General features: G+C 53.3%; 8 protein-coding genes across 8 annotated transcripts; 4 read left to right on the plus strand and 4 right to left on the minus strand.

Moving 5' to 3' along the window:
- Positions 1-615: 615 nt before the first annotated feature.
- On the minus strand, positions 616-2158 carry cds1 (phosphatidate cytidylyltransferase; the record flags this gene model as incomplete). Its single annotated transcript, XM_043295156.1, has 4 exons — positions 616-654; positions 708-1501; positions 1561-1933; positions 2000-2158. The coding sequence occupies 4 exons, from the start codon at positions 2156-2158 to the stop codon at positions 616-618; spliced, it is 1365 nt and encodes a 454-aa protein (XP_043151091.1).
- Positions 2159-2793: 635 nt separating this feature from the next.
- Positions 2794-5126, plus strand: Aud_010314 (putative DNA repair protein Rad26; the record flags this gene model as incomplete). The annotated part of the gene is made up of 2 exons (XM_043295157.1): positions 2794-3261; positions 3318-5126. 2 exons carry the CDS (start codon positions 2794-2796, stop codon positions 5124-5126), a joined length of 2277 nt encoding a protein of 758 aa, XP_043151092.1.
- Positions 5127-5887: 761 nt separating this feature from the next.
- Positions 5888-7452, plus strand: Aud_010315 (mitochondrial 37S ribosomal protein uS4m; the record flags this gene model as incomplete). Its single annotated transcript, XM_043295158.1, has 3 exons — positions 5888-5923; positions 6011-6460; positions 6526-7452. 3 exons carry the CDS (start codon positions 5888-5890, stop codon positions 7450-7452), a joined length of 1413 nt encoding a protein of 470 aa, XP_043151093.1.
- Positions 7453-8085: 633 nt separating this feature from the next.
- Positions 8086-9687, plus strand: Aud_010316 (uncharacterized protein; the record flags this gene model as incomplete). Its single annotated transcript, XM_043295159.1, has 1 exon — positions 8086-9687. One exon carries the CDS (start codon positions 8086-8088, stop codon positions 9685-9687), a length of 1602 nt encoding a protein of 533 aa, XP_043151094.1.
- A 304-nt stretch (positions 9688-9991) lies between these two features.
- Aud_010317 (pyruvate dehydrogenase (acetyl-transferring) subunit E1 alpha) lies at positions 9992-11410 on the minus strand (the record flags this gene model as incomplete). Its single annotated transcript, XM_043295160.1, has 4 exons — positions 9992-10497; positions 10552-11006; positions 11084-11217; positions 11288-11410. 4 exons carry the CDS (start codon positions 11408-11410, stop codon positions 9992-9994), a joined length of 1218 nt encoding a protein of 405 aa, XP_043151095.1.
- Positions 11411-11888: 478 nt separating this feature from the next.
- On the minus strand, positions 11889-13358 carry Aud_010318 (putative lipoate--protein ligase; the record flags this gene model as incomplete). Its single annotated transcript, XM_043295161.1, has 3 exons — positions 11889-12131; positions 12185-12292; positions 12348-13358. The coding sequence occupies 3 exons, from the start codon at positions 13356-13358 to the stop codon at positions 11889-11891; spliced, it is 1362 nt and encodes a 453-aa protein (XP_043151096.1).
- A 493-nt stretch (positions 13359-13851) lies between these two features.
- Positions 13852-15228, plus strand: Aud_010319 (bifunctional chorismate synthase/riboflavin reductase [NAD(P)H] ARO2; the record flags this gene model as incomplete). The annotated part of the gene is made up of 3 exons (XM_043295162.1): positions 13852-13886; positions 13948-14309; positions 14375-15228. The coding sequence occupies 3 exons, from the start codon at positions 13852-13854 to the stop codon at positions 15226-15228; spliced, it is 1251 nt and encodes a 416-aa protein (XP_043151097.1).
- Positions 15229-15876: 648 nt separating this feature from the next.
- On the minus strand, positions 15877-18666 carry Aud_010320 (uncharacterized protein; the record flags this gene model as incomplete). Its single annotated transcript, XM_043295163.1, has 1 exon — positions 15877-18666. One exon carries the CDS (start codon positions 18664-18666, stop codon positions 15877-15879), a length of 2790 nt encoding a protein of 929 aa, XP_043151098.1.
- Positions 18667-18890: the final 224 nt, after the last annotated feature.

Here is an 18890-nt window from a genome sequence, read left to right on the forward strand (position 1 = left end):
TCCAAGTGGAGTACAGCACGCTTGGTGATGAGAGCTTAAGATGACGTGGCTACTAGCTGAGCTCTGAATGCACAGCGTCGTGCATTTAGTGGAGAGCTGGGCGCCGCTGTTGACCCTCAATGTCGATGACCATCCCGATACTTCTTGATGAAGTATCCGCCGAAGGAACCTCGCAACCGATGTTTCAAGAGGCGTACGTCATATCACGATACAATCGCTGCAGAATAATAGCCACCTGCTACCTCGCACATTCTGTCGCATTACATGTCAAACGACAAATCTTTTTAGGTAGATAAGTACCTAAACACTCACGTGAAAGCTATATATGATGGGACTTCACACACTGCATCGAGCGCTTGGCCAAATCCACCTCTAGGCGGACGTAAGAGGATGTAAAGCAAAAATAATAAGAATCCAGGCAGACCAACGTGACTTTGCCCGGCTGAGCCAGGCACCCGACCGCCCTTTCCTGACTTGTATACACCAACAACCCAATGCGTCGACAAGAAATTACAGTGAGAAGATAGAAAGATTAAAAAGAGGATGCATAGAAGCCGAACATGTTCATCAAGGGCCTCAGGCACGAAAAAGGAGATGGTCATTAGCGAGTCATTTTCAACGGCGTTTCAACTCGCCGTTAAGGCAATCCAGTATCTGTATGATTTGTGAGCAGGTGGACCTTTTGTATTGAAAACAATTGAACATACCGTCTCAGAAACGGTTCCCTGGTTGTAGAGGTATTTGCCCAAACCGCGAACCACTTCGAACTGCTCCTCCACTGTGAGGCCGTTGATGGCTGTCTCGATGATATCCCCCACACTAGCCTTGTATACTGCAATGAAGCTATGGTAATACATGTAGGCGAAGAAGCCCATGATGAACTGGCAGTCCATGCGGTCGGTGATACCACCGTGGCCCGGAATTGATTCACCGAAATCCTTAATCTTGAATGTGCGCTTGAGGCCCGACGCGAAGAAGCCACCAAAAGGCGCAATGAGAGAGGCGAAGGTCGCAAACACCAGGATGTGGAACTGCATAGGCTCAACATAGAAGGTCTTGGACAGCCCAGTCCATTCTGGGAGAGAATAGGGCTGAGGCACAAAGACAGGGTTGGGGTTGCATTGCAGTCCAGTCAGGACGTTAGCTCCCAAGTCGTTGACCGGGCAGATGAAGTACTTGTAGCGTATCAGGATGTTGGTCATAAAGTAACCGAAAATAATGGTGCAAATCCATGCACCAAGGAATCCCTCAACAGTCTTCTTGGGCGACAGCTGGATCAGCTGAGTGCGACCAAAAGTGATACCACACACGTAGGCGAAAATGTCGTTTGTAATGACGAGGGAGGCCGGGAGGAAGAACCAGATCATGCCCTCGAAGACATTGTTCATGACAAAGTGCGCTTGGACGACGATCAGGTACAGTGCCATATGCGTCCAGGCAAACTGGGTGAACTGAAAACGATAGTGACCTTTTTGCAGCGATGCGACGAAGAATACGAATCCTGAAAGAGAATAGTATCAGCGACTGCTCAGAACTTGTAGAGTAAGCGATTAAACTCACCCATGACGTAGAGCGTAAAGCTGATAAAACGATGGTGAGTTGCCAGAGGAAGCAACCCCTTTTCAACTAGGAGGATATGCTTGAAATAGTAGATCACGCTTTCTCCATACAAGAAGTACATGGTCGTGGCCAGGAAATACCAGTTGAGTGACTTGGTAAAGCGGATGTTCTTCTCCCTGCTGGGTACATTTGCAATGGCAATGACTTCCTTGAATGAGATGATTTGGATTGCCGTGACGATGCCGATGATGTAAATGTGGCCTGAAAACATGGCAATGAAGAAGAGGAAAATCATCACAAACGTCCATATTGTCCGAGTGATGAAAGTCTGCTTCTTCTTCTCATATTCGGACAACTGAGGCTGTTCCTGTTTCTGTACGAGTATGTCAGCTTTCTATCGCCAAACGATCAAACCAATTGTCCTGACTTAGGGCCTCACCTCTTCGGGAATCGTTGCGGGTTTGGAGACATTGCCATTCTTCGACGGGCTCCCAGGGTCGGACGCTACATCACTAGCATCTGAGATGCTCATCCGACGGTTTTCAGATCCGTTGCTTCCTCGGTGTTGAAACCGGACGTTCCGGCGTGACTTTGACATGGTCAAGCAAGGGTGTAAGGCAGCAGAGAAAAGGAAGAAACCGCTTTCTCAGGGCGACTACGCGCGGGGAGCAGGTGAGATCGCGGGGAAATCTCAGGAACTTGAGACTGGGGTCTGAAGAGACGGAATGGGGCCGGAACAAGGGTGAAGGATGGGGAATCGGGCCAAAAAAAAAAAGGATCCTTGGAGACACGGCGAGTGAGGATGGATTATTGGGAGCGATTGTCGTGTTGATTACTAGTAAATTTTCATGTGAAGTAGGGACCGAAAGCGGTCGGGTAAAAGAGACACGAGACGATGCAAGAAGAGCTCCGTGGGAATCGCAGAGCAAAAGAATTCCAGAACTAAATGGTCGCCATTCAACCTGGGGATTAACAATTTGATGGCAGGAGGATGATCAAGCAGAAGAGAATTGATTAAGAGAGAAGATAAGAGACAGGATGAGGATGAGGAACAACTTCCCGTGACTCGGCACTACGTCAGGCCTTCGTTTTTCTTCCGTTGGTTCCTGGGGGAAATCATCTCTTTTTTCTGGGTAACCAAATAAAACACAACAACACAAACATATTCGTGCTCATTTTCAAGAATACTCCAGCAAATCATTTTTGATTCATGGCGGCCTCGCGTAGTGGGTTATGGAAGACAAGGACGATGACTTCTTCTCGGATGATGGCCTCGAGGATCTGCCTCCCAGTACATTATTGCAGCTGGAACAGAACGCGTATCTAGCTACACAGGCGCAGCGACCAGCGCAACCAGAACCTCCTATTTACACTGCTTCTGCTCCTCATGCGCAAGTCAATCGACCGTCTCGAGTCGCAGAATCCCGATCAACGCCTATCAATGCTACGCTGAAACCACCTGCGCGTCTACACACCGGTCTGACGAACGATTACGATTCTCTGGATGTGGGTGAATTGGATGCGGAGGTGCTCGATGATGATACTGGATTGCCTGTGGCGCTGGACCAGCCGCCTGCTTCGGCAGGACAGGCTGTTCCTTTCCGCAACGAGTCTGTCTTCGAGCCTATGGACATTGAGGAAGGACTGGAGAACCCGTACCAAGCCAATATTTACGAGTCTTACAACATGCTTGAGGAGAAGGTATCTGTTGTGGAATCATCTACAATTGCCGGACTTTTGGCTAACGTGACGTACAGTTGCGCCTAGAAGATGAACGACTCAAACAGATGACGGAAGAGCTGGCGGCTGCCAAATCGCTGGCCGAGACGAAAGCGGGAGAAACCGCCATCATCCGAGCGAACCAAGCGAAACTGGTTGAGCACTATGATCGACAACTGGCTGCTTTGCGCAAGGCCATTGCGGAAGAGACAGCCAAGCATAAGGAGGAGGTAGAGGCAGCTCGAGCTGAAGGCAAGCTGCTGGCCACAGAAAATGCGTTTCTCAAACAAGACCTAGCCGAAGAGACCATGCGAATCAACAATATGAAGGCAAAGAGCAAGGTGGAGGACAAAGCGCCGCCCGTAACGCCCAAGAAGACCCGAGTACTGCCTTTTCGCGATGGATTCGACGATGATGAAATCATGGCCATTTCGCCGAGCAAGTCCGCGAAATCAAAACGTACGACTCCCACGGGGCCTGGGAAGAAGAAAAGGAAGCTCGACCCGGGCAGTCCGACACCTCTGCCGCTAAGTCAACCGGCAGAGCTTGTAGGTGAGCTGCCTGAGGACTTATTGGACGATGCGATGATGGATGATGCGATGGTCGATGAGCCAGTCCCGCTCAAAGAGGACCGGAATGCACAGCTCATGAAATCCATCCTCAACCACAAAACGTACCCCAACGACGAATGCGATATCGAGGTATTATCGCAATTGGCATTTCCCTCGGAACCGCGACGGAAGCTGTCTACGATCATCCTGGAGGAGACAGCAAGATTACATTCGGGCAACTACGTGGTGGAATATGCACAAATCATTGCTTCGCTATGGTCCCGGGCCCTAAAGGAGAAGCTCTTCAAGCCGGTACCGATGTTCATGGAGATTACCCACCACCTGTTAGCATTGGATGCACCGTCATGTGTCCCGGACATGATCGACCATCTTGTACCAGTACTACAAGAGTCGGGAGACATCAACGGAATCCCTCGTTTCAGAAACTCGCCCGTGTCGCGTCAGAACCTCGGCCAAGTTCGGCAAACGCCGCTGTCCCAACTTGAAGCCCTTGTGGATTCGACCGAAGCGCTAAGTCTGTTGTATCGCATGGCATATCTGTGTATACACATGGAGCGGACGATGGAGAAGTTCTGGCGGCACATGCGCTACGACTTCGTCTTGATGATGCTGAATTGCTCACAACCTATTCGAGACATCACTTTAATGCTGAACCTGCTATCGACGAGCATCCGAGCGGAGTCCTTTGGATCGGTCCAGGAGACCCAGCAAGATCAGCTTGCCAATGAGAATTATATTGTCGACCGTGTGGCCAACCTTTTGAGTGAGACACCACAGCCGGATGAAGGGCAGCCTCCTTACACAGCTGCAGACATCTGCGGCATGCGCTTGCAGGCAATGTATTTTCTCACGTCGGTAGCTTTCAATCCAGTCGCGCCAGCCAATGAGCACGGCAGCTCCGTCATTGCACAGCACCCAACGGTGCTCGCGCGGATGATACGAGCCATGCATGACGAACTAGATGCGCTCTACACGTACCCGCCGGAGCGAGATCTCCATGCGTCGATGGTCAACGGCCTCATGCGTCTGGTCTACGGGGTGATCCGCCGTCACAAGAATGTGGATCTGCAATCAAAACTATGTCGAGTCGCTGGTGGGAAGCAAAAGTTTCTAGTGGTGTTGACACGATTGGCATTTAGTGAAGGGCCGATACTCGAGGGCGGCATCGACGATGAGACGGTGGAGATGGCCCATGAGATCCTCGATGATGCCGTCAACCCTCAGGAAGCAGAAGCGCTTTTGGAGGCGTTTCCCGGTGCAAAGCGAGATGATTGACATGACTTATGTGTATAACAACGAATGTGCATATGATATTAGGACAATAATAATTACCAATGTGACGTATGCCTGGTGATGTGTACGAGCGCCGGCGTACTTGGGAGTACATAATCATTCGGCTCAGAACAAACCGAACGCCCAACCTCAAAAAACAACAGCAACAGCAACAGGGCGACAAGCACATGTAGTAGATACACACACAGCAAATATCAAAATGAAATATAATATAATTTCACAGGGATTTACAAAATCCTAATAAGTGGAATATTTAACCATCCCAAGCCCCCAACCCTCTTCTCCATACCCCCGCACAAGGCGAAGAAATGATGAAAAGAGAAAGATGATCCACCACAGAGTGGAAAGTGCCAAAGAATACGCCTGTCAATGACCCGAAGGCCGTTGAACGGACTGTTCCGCCGCGCTGTGCAATGCAGGGACCAATTCGTGGTGGACCGCCTACTTGATCGCAGCCACCCAAACAAGGTAAGTATGAAGAAAAGAAAGAAGAAAAAAAGTCAAAGGGCAGAGGGGGAAGCGGCATTATATAGGTGGCGGTGGGCCCCAATACTGGCGCTAGTACCAAGCGAGGTGTTTTCCGCCAATCGCAGGACAGGCGCTGAATGTTTCTGTCTGCCTGATGGCTGAGGCATGAAACTTCTTATCACGTGCCTCATGTGAAGTTTTGGGGTCTCATTCCGCTCATCATTGATACCGAAGGAGGATTCGTTGCAGGTCAATTTCAACGGACGCTTGCCATCATGAGGAACAGGGCTACTACGCCGTTGAGCAAGGCGGTATGTTATTCCCACTCATGCGATATTACCCAGTTAACGACACCCCCTTTATCGCGTGACAAAAATCCTAATGGAGCTTGATACCAGAAAATCCGACAATCATGGAGCAAATATAATTTGTTCAACCTGAGTCGATTCCGCGCCCCTCCGACCGCAAATCGCACCTTTTTCCAACAGAAATGGACTGCCAAGTCCGTTGCCCGAGCATACCATGGTGAACAGGTCCGCGAAAGTCAGTGGGCACGGATGTTCTCCCGCCGCATCCGTAGCGTCGTGCCCATAAGCCCAGAGAAATTGGCCAGTGATGATGGCTCTGCAATGTCCGCCGGTCGAGGAGCGGGCCTGGAATCAGAAGCGAACGGCGATGGCGCAGCCGGAGCCCAGGACCAGACGTCCTTGACACCCTATACACAGATGACTTTTGCTCCTTTGGAACGTCGGCTGGATGTTGCCATCTTCCGGGCGATGTTCGCTAGCAGTACTCGGCAGGCCCGGCAGTTTGTTGTGCATGGTGCGGTGACAGTTAATGGCAAGAAGGTATGCTTCTTTATCCGATGATCTTGTCTTGCCCGATCTGGCGGCTGACACTGTTTCTGAAATAGATGAGATATCCCGGCTACCTCCTGAATCCTGGCGATCTTTTCCAGGTTGAGCCGGAGCGCGTCATGTATGCTACTGGTGCCCCCAAGGACAAGTTTGAACGTCGAGAAACCCGCGTCGCCAGGAGAAAGGCGGCAGAGTCGAACGAGGGCGAAACAGAGGCGGACAGTGCGGCTGCGGAGACGGAGAACAAGAAGGATGAGTCGGAGACACCAGAAGCACAGGATCAGCAAAAGGATGACCCTAAGGAAACATTGAAGACGCTGCTCACTCAGGCCAAGACAATCATGTCCAACAGCAAGGACGTTCTCCCTGCCAAGCGCAAGCAGGAGCTGCGCGGCTTTCAGAAGGCCGTCCGTAGGGTACTGTCTCGTTCCGAATCGAGCACTGTCTTGACCGATAACCTCGAGTCTCAGTTCTCGGAGCTCATCACCTTGCTGAAGGCCAAGAAAGCCGAGAAGAAGGGAGACAAGGAATCAGAGAAGACCTCATCTACGCCCGCAGAGCAGACCTCGGCCACCGCCTCCGAATCAACGGACGCTGCCACCACTACTACCGCGACATTTGCTGCGGAGAACAAGCCTAGCGATAAGCTTTCCGAAGCTTTCCAGAAGGCGGCTCAGAACCCCGAGGAAGAGGTGGACACGTCAGAGCTCACGGAGGAGGAATTCGAAGTGCTTCGGCGGGCGCTGATCCAGATGCGCGACAACCCGATCGACCATAGCAAGCCCTACGCTACCCCTTGGCGGCCACGCGACTACATGGGCGCTTTCGCCTTCATCCCCCGATACCTAGAGGTCAACCACAACATCTGCGCGGCCGTGTACCTTCGGCACCCCGTGGCGCGGCCAGGCCGCACAGAGGTGCCAACACCCTTCAATGAGAATATCAGCACAGCTGCGTTTTCCTGGTATCTCCGAAGACGTTAGATGGATGCGCTAGTGATACATTTCCTCCTCTGCTTTACCTTGTATTCTATCTTCTGCTGGCATGTTCCATCATCTTGTATTACTGGGTCTCGGGTGTGATTTCCTACTTGTTACGGTGCTGATAGATGTATCTGCCTTGTGGTTGCCGGGAAAGGCTGAGCAAAACTGTCATGTTGCAATGGTGTTGGAAGCTGCTTTACCTGGATGAACCACATCTGTACAACCAATATCCCTAACATTGTACATGCATCAATCAATCAATCTCTTCCTCATTTTTCTCTTCCTCACTATAAAGCATTAGGCGCGTTGTTGGGTTCATTATCTGCTTGCAAACAGGATACATGCAAAAGAGGTCTCGTAATAATACGTATTCTATTTTGGCGGGGGGATGAAAATTACCGTACACAAGGACTAGCTCCTAAATGAAAGTAAAAACTCTCTTGTTCCCAACGCAAAATTTGCAAAAGCAACCAGTGATTTTTCATAACTGTCTCTTTATCATATCTCATCGCATTTATCCAGTGTTTATCACAAACGGACTACCACAAAGAGGAGCCCTTTAAACCCCATTGTCACCCAGATCAAAGCTCCTCTCCTGCCCCTGGGTCGCCTCTGGCCCACCAGACATCAATCATGTCTATGTATCCCTGGCATGGGACGACAGGCTCCAACGGTCATCATCACCCACACACCGGGACTGCAGCGGCCGGCCCTCGAATCGACCACGCGGCTCCGTCGTCGTCGCCCTCGTCGTTCCAGATGCCTCAGCTCCGGTGGCTGCCGTCCATGATGTCACGGTCCCAGCAGAACACCCTGCCTACCATCTCAACGAATCTGCGAATGGGCCAGAACTCGCACCACCAGCCCGTGGCGGTGGTAGTCGAGGCGAGACCCCCTCCGCCGGACTCCAGCGAAGGGTCCGAGAGTGATCGCTCCGACAGCGCCGTGCGAGACGGCACTGGGCCGGACGGACTGGGGGATCCGGATTATGCGCCGTCACCGGGGGATATGGGGCCGGGTGGGGTGCAAAATGGGGTATCTGGGGTGGGAGGCGCAGCGGGGACCGGTGGCGGGGCTGCAGGGGGCAGCAATGGTCACGGGCTTGTGGCGGGCAGGGTGCTCGTGGACGAGGATCTCGACGGCACTGGCGCGGGAGGAGACACGCCGCGGAAGCACGGGAAACGACTGACGACCAAGGAGGAGGTATCGCTGTTTGACATCTGCAACCGACACGCGGGGGAGTTTGGCCAGCGCAGCAACCTGTGCAAATGGTGGAAGACGGTCACGGAGGAGTTCACGCGCGACCAGGGGCATCCGTACTCGTGGCACTCGGTGCGTCGCAAGGTGGAGATCGTCACCAAGCAGCGCATGAAGTTTCTCGAGGAGCAGCGCGAGAAGGGTGGCACCGACGCCGACGACCTGTCGAATCCGCGGTGGCGCGCAGCCGTTGACGCCTGGATCCCCACGTGGCAGCGGTGGGAGGAGGCCGAGGCACGGCGCATTGAGAGGCGCGATTTGCGCGTTCGCAAATCCCGCAAGAGAAAGGACAGGTCGTTTGACCTCTGGGATGGCAATTCCGACGGATGGCGGCCCTCTGCCACTCCGGTCGTGGAGAACCGATTCCAGGATCAGGGTCCGGGTCCGGGTCCAGGTCAGTCTCAGCAGGCGCAGCCACCTTCCGTCTCCCCTGCATCTCCTCCGGTTCCCGCTGCGTCCACTGGGGCTGGATCTACCACTGTCCAGAATACCGTCCGCCTACCTCCAGGCTTTGACTCGATGTTCGCAAGCCAGACACCCCAGCCGAACCGGACAGCCACCCCAGCGACGGGAGGATGGTCATACCCGCAAGCATCAGCGACTTCTCACTCCCCACACGCCCCATCCGCCCTGGAAAGCAGCATGATGACCGCTGTATTGGAGACTCTAGGAAAACTGAACAGACACCTCGACGCAGTCAGCACCGACCCTCGCTCCTCCCCGCTTGTCACCTCTTTGGCTACGAATGGGCAGATCGCTCGGGAAAACGGGATCTCGCACGACGGCGCCGTGGACGGTGCTCCGGGCTCAATGTCCTCGGCTATTATCGACCAACTCAAGGATGAGCTCCGGCAGGAGATGCAGGATGAGCTGCGTCGTGAGCTGGAGAAAGACCGAGCCTCCTTGGAGGAGAAACTAGATTCCGTGCAGCGGACCCAAGAAATGATTCTCGAGATGTTGCGACAGGAGCCCAGTTGATGTTCCTTCTTTTTATGCTTGATTTGTTCTTTTCAGTCGCTATCTCCATCCTATTATGATACCCTTACGAGATAAACCGTCGATATGTGTTAACCGCGGAATCCCCGAGACTTTTATCAACATCTCCCAACTGTAGATTTCTGACGCTACGGGAGAAAAATAATGCAAAACATGAACAATAATTCCGGGCTAAATTACATATAGTAGACGTGCTGTAGGGGGGTGGTTCATATGACCCTGCCACTTTCCGAGTTTACAACTTTTCTCTCAAACTCCTGCTTGCCAGATATCTAAAGGGTAGAGTTTAGTAGTAGAAGGTCTCGTCGACAGTGCGGCCTCTCATCCAGCGGGGCTCACTGCCGCGAACATAGATGTCCTCGAACAGGATGCGGGGGTTGTTCTCGGGGGCGGGCATCTGCTCGGCAATGGCAACCTCCTCGTCGACGTGGCTACGGGCAGACTTGTCCAGAGCCTTGAGCTCCTCCTCGGTCATGACGTTCCAGTCAAGGATCTTCTGCTTGAGACCGGCAATGGGATCGTTGGTGCTGCGCATGCGCTGGATCTCCTCACGGCTACGGTAGGTGGTACCGGGGTCGGACATGGAGTGGCCACCGTACCGGTAGGTGACGTACTCGAAGACCAGGGGACCGTTGCCGGCGATGGTGTACTCTCTGGCGTACTGAACGGCAGCCTTGGTGGCAAGGACATCCATACCGTTGACCTTGATACCGGGGATGTACTGACCACGCTTGTAGTAGTCGGTCAAGGCGGAGGAACGAGCGGCGGAGGTACCCATACCATACTTGTTGTCTAATAAATTGTCAGATTTGGGCTGCCAGTAGGTGTCATCAAAGATCAACTTACTCTCACAACCAAAGATGGCAGGAAGGTTCCACAGCTTGGCCATGTTGAAAGCCTCAAACACTTGACCCTGGTTGGAGGCACCGTCACCGTACAGAACAATGCTGGTAGCCTTCTCCTCGTTGTACTGCTGAGCGAAAGCAAGACCGGCACCAACGGGGACCTGAGCACCGACGATACCGTTACCACCGTAGAAGTTGGGGGCGAACATGTGCATCGAACCACCCTTGCCGTAGGCGATACCTTCACGGCGGCCGAGCAACTCTCCGATGATCGAGCGGACGGTACCACCACGCATCAGGGCATAACCGTGGCAACGGTAGGCAGTGATAACCTTGTCGTCGCGGGTGATGGCGTGTTCGATACCAGTAGCAACAGCTTCCTGACCAATAGATAAGTGGCAGAAACCTCTGATCTTCTTTTCCTTGTACAGACGGTCGGCGGCCATTTCCATGCGTCTAGACAGAGCGAGAACCGCCAAGGTTAGATACGAGTCGCGTAGCAACAAAGAAACTCCACTCCGCTCAGTCCGTACCTGGTTACGACCATATCATAGTACATCTGCTTCAAGTCTTTCTTGGTGACCTCGAGCTCATATGGAGGAGGGTCGATCTCGTATGTCTCGAAGCTCTCATCGGAGAGTCTGACTGTGAAGGGCTTGTCATCCTCCTATACACAAACACCCATCCCGTCAGCATGAGACCTTCCGAATCGCGGGTTTTTGGGCGTCTCAACAAACCTGCGGAATATTTTCAGCATGCGATGAGGCGGCGTCGGTGGTGACAGAGCGGCGAGCAAGAGGAGCAAAAGCCTGACGCCTCAGAGGCGCAGCCTGACGGGACCACGCAGCTCGGAATAACATGATGGGAGGTCGAGAAGTCCAATTGATATGGAGGAGGAGTTAGAGGGAGATGAGGAGATCTTCTTGCCCTGTTATCTTCAACGCCGGAGATGTTGGGATTTGGGAACAAACTTCCCCTGCGACTAGGCGGAATTCGGCAGGCGGATTACTTAAGCCACGCTTCCATTCGGGGAGCGCCGGTGTAGTCACTGCAAACAGCGCAAACAAGCTTATCTTACTATGTAGACTGCAGTGATCAAGATGATTTGTAGGGCATCTCCGATGTAAACCTTTTACTATTGTGTCGAGAGGGGAAGACTGTCAGCGGGTTGACATTGCAGGTGCTCGAAGCAAACTTGGCTGATGTGTGTTACGGGGGACGAAGATTCGACTGCCCAGACGCGCCTCATTACCGTGAAGTAGTCGCATGAAATGCTAATATACATAGTTTGTCTACTGTACAATATGACTCTGGTCATCCAGGAGCAACTGAGTAAAGCTAGGAGCACAGTTTGCTTCCAATGAACCTCGCAAGCTCATGCGCGACTCTCGCCTCAACGTCTGCGCCGAGACGGTCAGTGAGCAGCTGGTCCCATTGACTCAACTGGATTTCGTGAAGCTTCCGTCCATTCAAAACTTCATGTACTCGGCGTGCTTGCTCGGATGCCACATTTGGATCAGATGAGACTGAAATTTCACTCTCGATGATCGCACCATGTTTGAGGCGCAGAAATACTCGGGTCTAGATGATCGGTCAGCGAGTGAAGGCGACCAACACAGTAACAAAAGTCTTACCGAGTGAGGCAGTGACTCTGGCAGTGCGGGTCTTGGGCGCGGATCCTCCTCGAAAGGGAACGTGGAAAAGGTGAACCGCGGTGTCTGACTGTACTTCCACTCCAAAGACTGGTTAAGATCATACGTCAGTAATGGTCTGACATACTACGCGCATTTGCCTTACCCGAAGCTCGTCAATGCCTTTTCTGATCTCCAGCTCTCGGTATCCTTCTTGTGCTCCTACAACACCGGCCACCCAGTCGGCTCCAGCGTAAAGCTCAGGCTCATTCGCGTGAGCACGTTGCGCCCGACGGACGGCATCAGGACTGACCTGATACATTCGAGCAAATTGCTCCATAATACCCTCCATCACCGCTTGTATCGAGAAAGGAGCAAACGCATTCTCGAAGGCGGTCGAGACATTGGTCACTGGTGATCGCACACTCTCCACTCCTTTGGCCTTTATATAGTCCCGGGCAGGTGAACGTAGAAAGTATCCCAGATCGTTGATATTGGGGGAATCTAACAAGCAAGTCCCATGATGTAGTGCTCGGTGTCTTGTCAATTTGAATGCTGAACCAGAGATTTTCCGAGGTAGGGATGCGCCAGGCCCTCCCTGCTCACTCGTTGCGGAGGACATGACAATGTCATGTCGGTCATTAACACTGGTGTTGGTCGCCCCGATACTGTGTAGAGCCTGTACAACCATCTCCGCATGTTTATTGCGAGTAAAAGTGGTGCGCGGTGAAATCACACTGTAATTCAGATTCCCCAGGTCGTGAAATACAGCTCCTCCACCCGATCTGCGTCGAACCAGTAGTACGTCGTCACTCTCATTGTCCCCTTCTCCAACTTTCACGCGGTCATTGGAAAGCCCTTTGAGGTTGGTCTCGAGCCATGGATTCTGATTGCGTCCGATGACAACGCAAGGTCGATTGACGTACAAAAAGAGAATGCTACTGTCAACTGGCGCATGCTCCAGCAAGAAATGCTCAATGGACAGGTTCACATATGGGTCGGATGATAGCGACTGGTAAATCTGGTGCTGGGAGGACTGACGGCTCGCTAGCTGTACAAAATGGGCGGTGGATAATGCGGAGTTATATCGTACGGCACCTGAATAAGGGCTGCCATAGCTCTGTCTAGGAGCCAAAGCCGAAGTCAGCAGGCATTGTCCTCGCAGCAGACGACGCATTGAGGAACGACGAGGGTCAGGCACAGAGTGAGCATGGTTGAAGCTGTTCAAACTCCGGACTCCATGGCGGAGATCAGATGGAGACCATGTAACGTATGGTAAGAGGGCGATGTCCGTGGCTCAACTGAAAAATAAATGCCGGGTATTGTAATGTAAGATTTCATTGATGAAAGATCTCTCCGATCTCCGGTGCGCTAAGCCCAGATAAGCAATGCCGATGACTATTGTTAAAAAGTCCCGCTTCATCTCTTTTGCGGCCGCCCTCAAAAGTAAGGGCTGACACAGCAGTCAGGATTTACGCTGAATATACATTTCACGGTTATACCTGCTCTCGACTGCGAGGTCTCTGTATTTATTTGATTCGATCTGACCATCGTTGCCGATTGACGGTTCGTTGGTAAGCATTGCATGATTCTCCCTTGCGAATAGCCCCACCAACAATAACGTGAGTCAAAAAGCAGAAGCATATACAGAAACAGAAGATCATTTCGAAATGTCGACGTGGGGAGAATACTTCCGGGTCACCACGTACGTTGTCCCTATCTGAGTTCCAGCCAGAGTCAGACCTCTAACCTTTCTTCGCTCGCAGTTATGGTGAATCCCACTGCCGCTCTGTCGGCTGCATCGTCGATGGCTGCCCTCCGGGCATGGAGCTCACAGAGGAAGACATTCAACCCCAGATGACCCGAAGACGTCCCGGGCAGAGTGCTCTGACGACGCCTCGAGATGAGAAGGACCGAGTAGAGATCCAGTCTGGAACGGAGTTCGGCATTACCCTCGGTACCCCGATTGGAATGATGGTGCGAAACGAGGATCAGAGACCCAAGGACTATGGTGGCAGCACAATGGATCTCTACCCTCGTCCCAGTCACGCTGATTACACTTACTTGGAGAAATACGGTGTCAAGGCGAGCAGCGGTGGTGGCCGGAGTAGTGCCCGCGAGACCATCGGTCAGTTTTGAGCAACACCCACCGAACAGACGAGTCCTCTTTTGCTAATTACTTCGTCTTTTCAGGCCGTGTCGCCGCCGGTGCCATTGCGGAAAAGTACCTACGCCTCTCGCACGGCGTTGAGATTGTCGCTTTTGTCTCCTCCGTGGGCAACGAACACCTCTTCCCCCCGACCCCCGAGCACCCTTCTCCATCGGCCAACCCTGAGTTCCTGAAGCTCATCGAGACCATCGACCGTAAGACTGTCGATACCTTCGTCCCTACTCGCTGCCCGAATGAGGAGGCCGCGGCGCGCATGACAAAAGTCATCGAGACCTTCCGGGACAACCAAGACAGCATCGGCGGCACCGTCACCTGCGTTATCCGCAACGTGCCCGTCGGCCTGGGCGAGCCCTGCTTCGACAAGCTTGAGGCCAAGCTGGCGCATGCCATGCTCAGCATCCCCGCCACCAAGGGCTTCGAGATCGGCTCGGGCTTCGGCGGCTGCGAGGTCCCCGGCTCCATCCACAACGACCCCTTCACCGTCTCCGAGGTCCAGACCCGCACCGGCAACAACACCATCAGCACGCAGCGCCTGACCACCAAGACCAACAACTCCGGCGGCATCCAGGGCGGCATCTCCAACGGCGCTCCCATCTACTTCCGTGTCGCCTTCAAGCCTCCCGCCACCATCGGCCAGGCCCAGACCACCGCCTCCTACGGCTTCGAGGAGGGCGTCCTCGAGGCCAAGGGCCGCCACGACCCCTGCGTTACCCCGCGTGCCGTCCCCATCGTCGAGGCCATGTCCGCCCTCGTCATTATGGATGCCCTCATGGCCCAGTATGCGCGTGAGAGCGCAAAGAATCTACTGCCCCCGCTGCCCAGCACACTGCCTACCAAACCTACTCTCGGCTCCGGCGGTGCTCCCGCCTCTTCATAGACCTGTTTCTCCCTAGAATCTATATCATAGTTTTCAACTTGTGTTGCAGATAGCGTCTTTTTTCGGCTTTTCAACATGCGCCTGATGAGTACTTGCATCGTTTCCACCTTGTCTCGCGCCGCATCCAACCCGGCCATATCTACAGCTGAGAATGATTTCTACTAGTCAATGTATTTACCCATGACTTGCAGTAGTCTTTAAACAGCATTAACCAAAACAACAAGTGCTTTCTATTTACTTCTGTCTTCCAACGTACAGAGCACAAGGAACAGAAATATGTTCACAATCTGGACACTTCCGTCTGTCGTGTGCCCACACAACCCAGTCAAATTTAAAATCGCACAAAGAAGCGAAGAGAAGAAAGAGAAAAGCTCGTGACTTCGTGCTTCATAGCGTAATCCATATCCGTTCGTCAGACACAACCCGGCTGAAGAAAGGAACACGCTCAAAACAAGCCAAAGAAGAAATAAGGCAAGTAGTAAAAGTTGACAACAGCCGCGGATATCAAACACCCTTTCGCCAGGAAGGGCCAGCAACAAAAAGAAAAAGCGAACAAGAAAGAGAAGAGAATCTTATGGATATACAATTGATAGTAGCGGGCATGGGATATACCTGCCTTGTAACAGCTCTAGCGGTGTAGGCTGCCGTTCATGCTCCGGTGTTACTTCGACTGATAGATCTCTCAGACATGTTGTCCAAGTCTTGGGCGGTAGCGTTAACCACTCTCAATCTCTCCTTAGGAACGGTGAATGTGATTTGGACCCGTCTGCCCTCGGCTGCGCCCTCGACGTCCCAGTCGTCATCGTCCACGTCCATCAGCCCGTCCAACGCCGAGTCATCTCGGGAGGACCTGATGGTCTGAAGCCCCGTATCCCGGGAGCATCGATTGCTTGCTCCCCAGTCTCTGGCGCCCTGTTTTCGTCTGAAGAGCTCAGCCGAGGCACTCACGGCTCGTCGCGGGACCTTCGACTCATCTTGTGCACCATCCACCGTCCTGGCTCCGAGGACTGTACTCCTCCGATCGATGCCCGACGCCAGAGAGGCTGTCGTCGAGTCTCGTATTGCTGTAACACGCCTCTGTGTTCCGGAAAGAACGCGACGCACGCTGCCCATCCAGCCAAACGTCCGCGCCTTTGGAGTCAGCGGTGGTCGCCCCGGCGTGGAGCTTTGCTCGATTGGAACGTCTGGCCCAGGATCATTTTTCAAAAGGTGTTCTCCCTCGGCCCATCGCAGCGAAAGGGTTGTATGCGCGGTAGAGTAGGAGTCCGAGGAGTAGCGCTTCTCTCTGGACAGTCCTGTCCCATGAGTGGACGTCGAGGGTGGCACTTCTGGCGAATTGCGTCCATTATCTAGCAAACTTGTAGGGCTACGAAGTGACGCCTGGAGGCGAGGAGCACTACTCCCAGATCTAGCTGAAGAGTCCGAGAGATTCGACGAAGTGCGCTCGTCCTGGTCCGAGGGCAAAAGCCCGTCTCGGAGTGAATCTTCCGCGGGTACAGCTCTAACAGTTCGGAATGAAATTCCAACTGGACTCGACATCGTACTGCGCGGAGTAACGAATTCAGCGCCCAAGAAAGGTTCAGAGGCCGCGGCAGTGTCGGGGTCGCCGAACGCTCGAGAACTCGTTTCCTCCTCGTCGCGTTCGTCGATTGGATGTATTTCACCTGTAGCCTCGCTTCTCCTGTACTCGCTGTATGGCGCTGAATACCGGTAAGGGCGCGTTCCCAAGCTTTGTTGGCTATTTCTGTCGGGAGTCGGGATGTCACGAAGCAAGCTGGTGCTCTCCGCAGCAACTTCGCTTCTGTCCTGCCCGTTCCCACTTGGAGCAGTAGTCCAGGAGATCGACTTATTCTGGTCTCTGGTCTTGGGCATGCGGATGCTGCTCGCCATTTCGGGCTCGTCCCTGCCCCAGTAGTGTGCCCTTTGTGCACTGAGAGCGAGCTTGCGCAGTTCGCGATCCCGAGTCCGCCGCACACGGCGCCTCCGCCAGTAGAACCAAGCAAACACAGCCAAACCTGCTGCTGACGGAATTCCCAGTCCGAGTCCTGCACCAAGCCCTACCTTCGACACTGAAGACGTGGAGCCACCAGAGGCTCGTACGGGTTCCGGTTCCGGCAGGCTTGGGTTTTTGTATGAAGTCATCCAGCTTCCCGACGTAACATTGTATAGAAAGACTTGGGAGTTAGGCTGAGGCCCTACTGCCGACCGCTTCGTTGTTGTGGCAGTGCTGTACCCGCCGGCGATCATCATCACGCCGCCAGGAAGCATTGCTGCACCATGACCATAGATCCCGGCTCCGTCTGCGAGCCCGCTTCCTTGGTTAGATGGGACTACCCAACGCCATGAGCCAGAGCCTCCAAACTCTTCTCCCATCTCCAAGATAGCTAGTTGCGGCTCAGCAGGTCGACTGGTACTGCCTACCCACCCGCCGTAGACGATGACCTTGCTACCGTCCGGCGAGAGAACGGCCGTATGCCCCGATCTCGGCTCCACGAATGCTGAATCTCGAACAGCAAGCTCAGTTTTCCCCATATCCGACCCTGACTCGACTTTGACGAAGCTCCAGCTGTCCTGCGGAAGGGAATAGATGGCAAGCTCAGACATGTTGATGAAGGCTTTCTGCGTGTGACCCCCGATGAGGAGAAAGTTCTGTTGCTGTAGTGTTCGACCTAAAGGAGACAATGCGTAGGTGGGATGCAATGGAGTGATTGTGAACCCCGCCTCCGGGATAGGTGGTGCGCGCAGGCCGGCGGTTGATATTCGATACGAAGAGATACGGTCAGTGGTCGGAGGACTCAAGACGATCATGGACTGAGAATAGTTGGCGGCATAGATCCAGGTTGCTTTCGATCTCGTGTTGAACGGACACATGCCACCGAAGGCGTACAGCGAGCTCTCCGTCATATTAGAAGACGACCAGGCGAACGCGGCAGACAGATAGTTGGGTCCGTAGCTGTTGACTACTAGGTCCCCTTGCCCTAAATCCAAATTGCGCTCTTCCCACGTTCCATTGCCGCTCGAGTTGTTGTCATTTGGCGTAAACACCCAAAGGCTTCTTTGCGCGTTTCTTTGGCCGCAGTCCCCTACATAGACCTTGATGTGACCATGTTGATCAATAGCCGGAACAAAGGCAGAGGACTGGTTGTCTGTGGGGAACGGCAGCTCATCTAGAAGAACTGTGTATTCCGGGCTGGCTGCGTCGACCTTTCCTGAGACATTCAACGAAAGAAACTGTGTGGCAGGCGGCTGCGAGTCACTGGGCCGCAGTAAGTAGGCAAAAGAATCGTTGTGCTGGGAGGTATAGAGGATATGGGACGGCGAGTATGGAATCGCTGCGCGGACAGGATAGACAAGCAGCGACGCAAGCAAGACAATGGACGTCAGACTCATCACGGCAGTCCTGCCCAATCCAGATTTCCGTAAAGGGCCGTCATCCATGGAAGGGTAGGAGCGGAGATGTCAGTGTGTCTGATGGATATAAAGATTGCGATCCGAGACGATGCGCGATGCATCTAGCGAGACCGATGATCTTAGCTCGTCACAAAGATTTAGAGTAGGCGCGGGCCAGACACCAGATCGACCGACATGGAGCAGGACTGTACTGTGGGACTATCGTGTAATTCCTCTGTTAAAGGGGACAAGGATTGATAAATTCGATGGAT

This window comes from Aspergillus udagawae, assembly GCF_001078395.1.
Source record: "Aspergillus udagawae IFM 46973 DNA, scaffold_9, whole genome shotgun sequence".
Classification (NCBI taxonomy): domain Eukaryota; kingdom Fungi; phylum Ascomycota; class Eurotiomycetes; order Eurotiales; family Aspergillaceae; genus Aspergillus; species Aspergillus udagawae.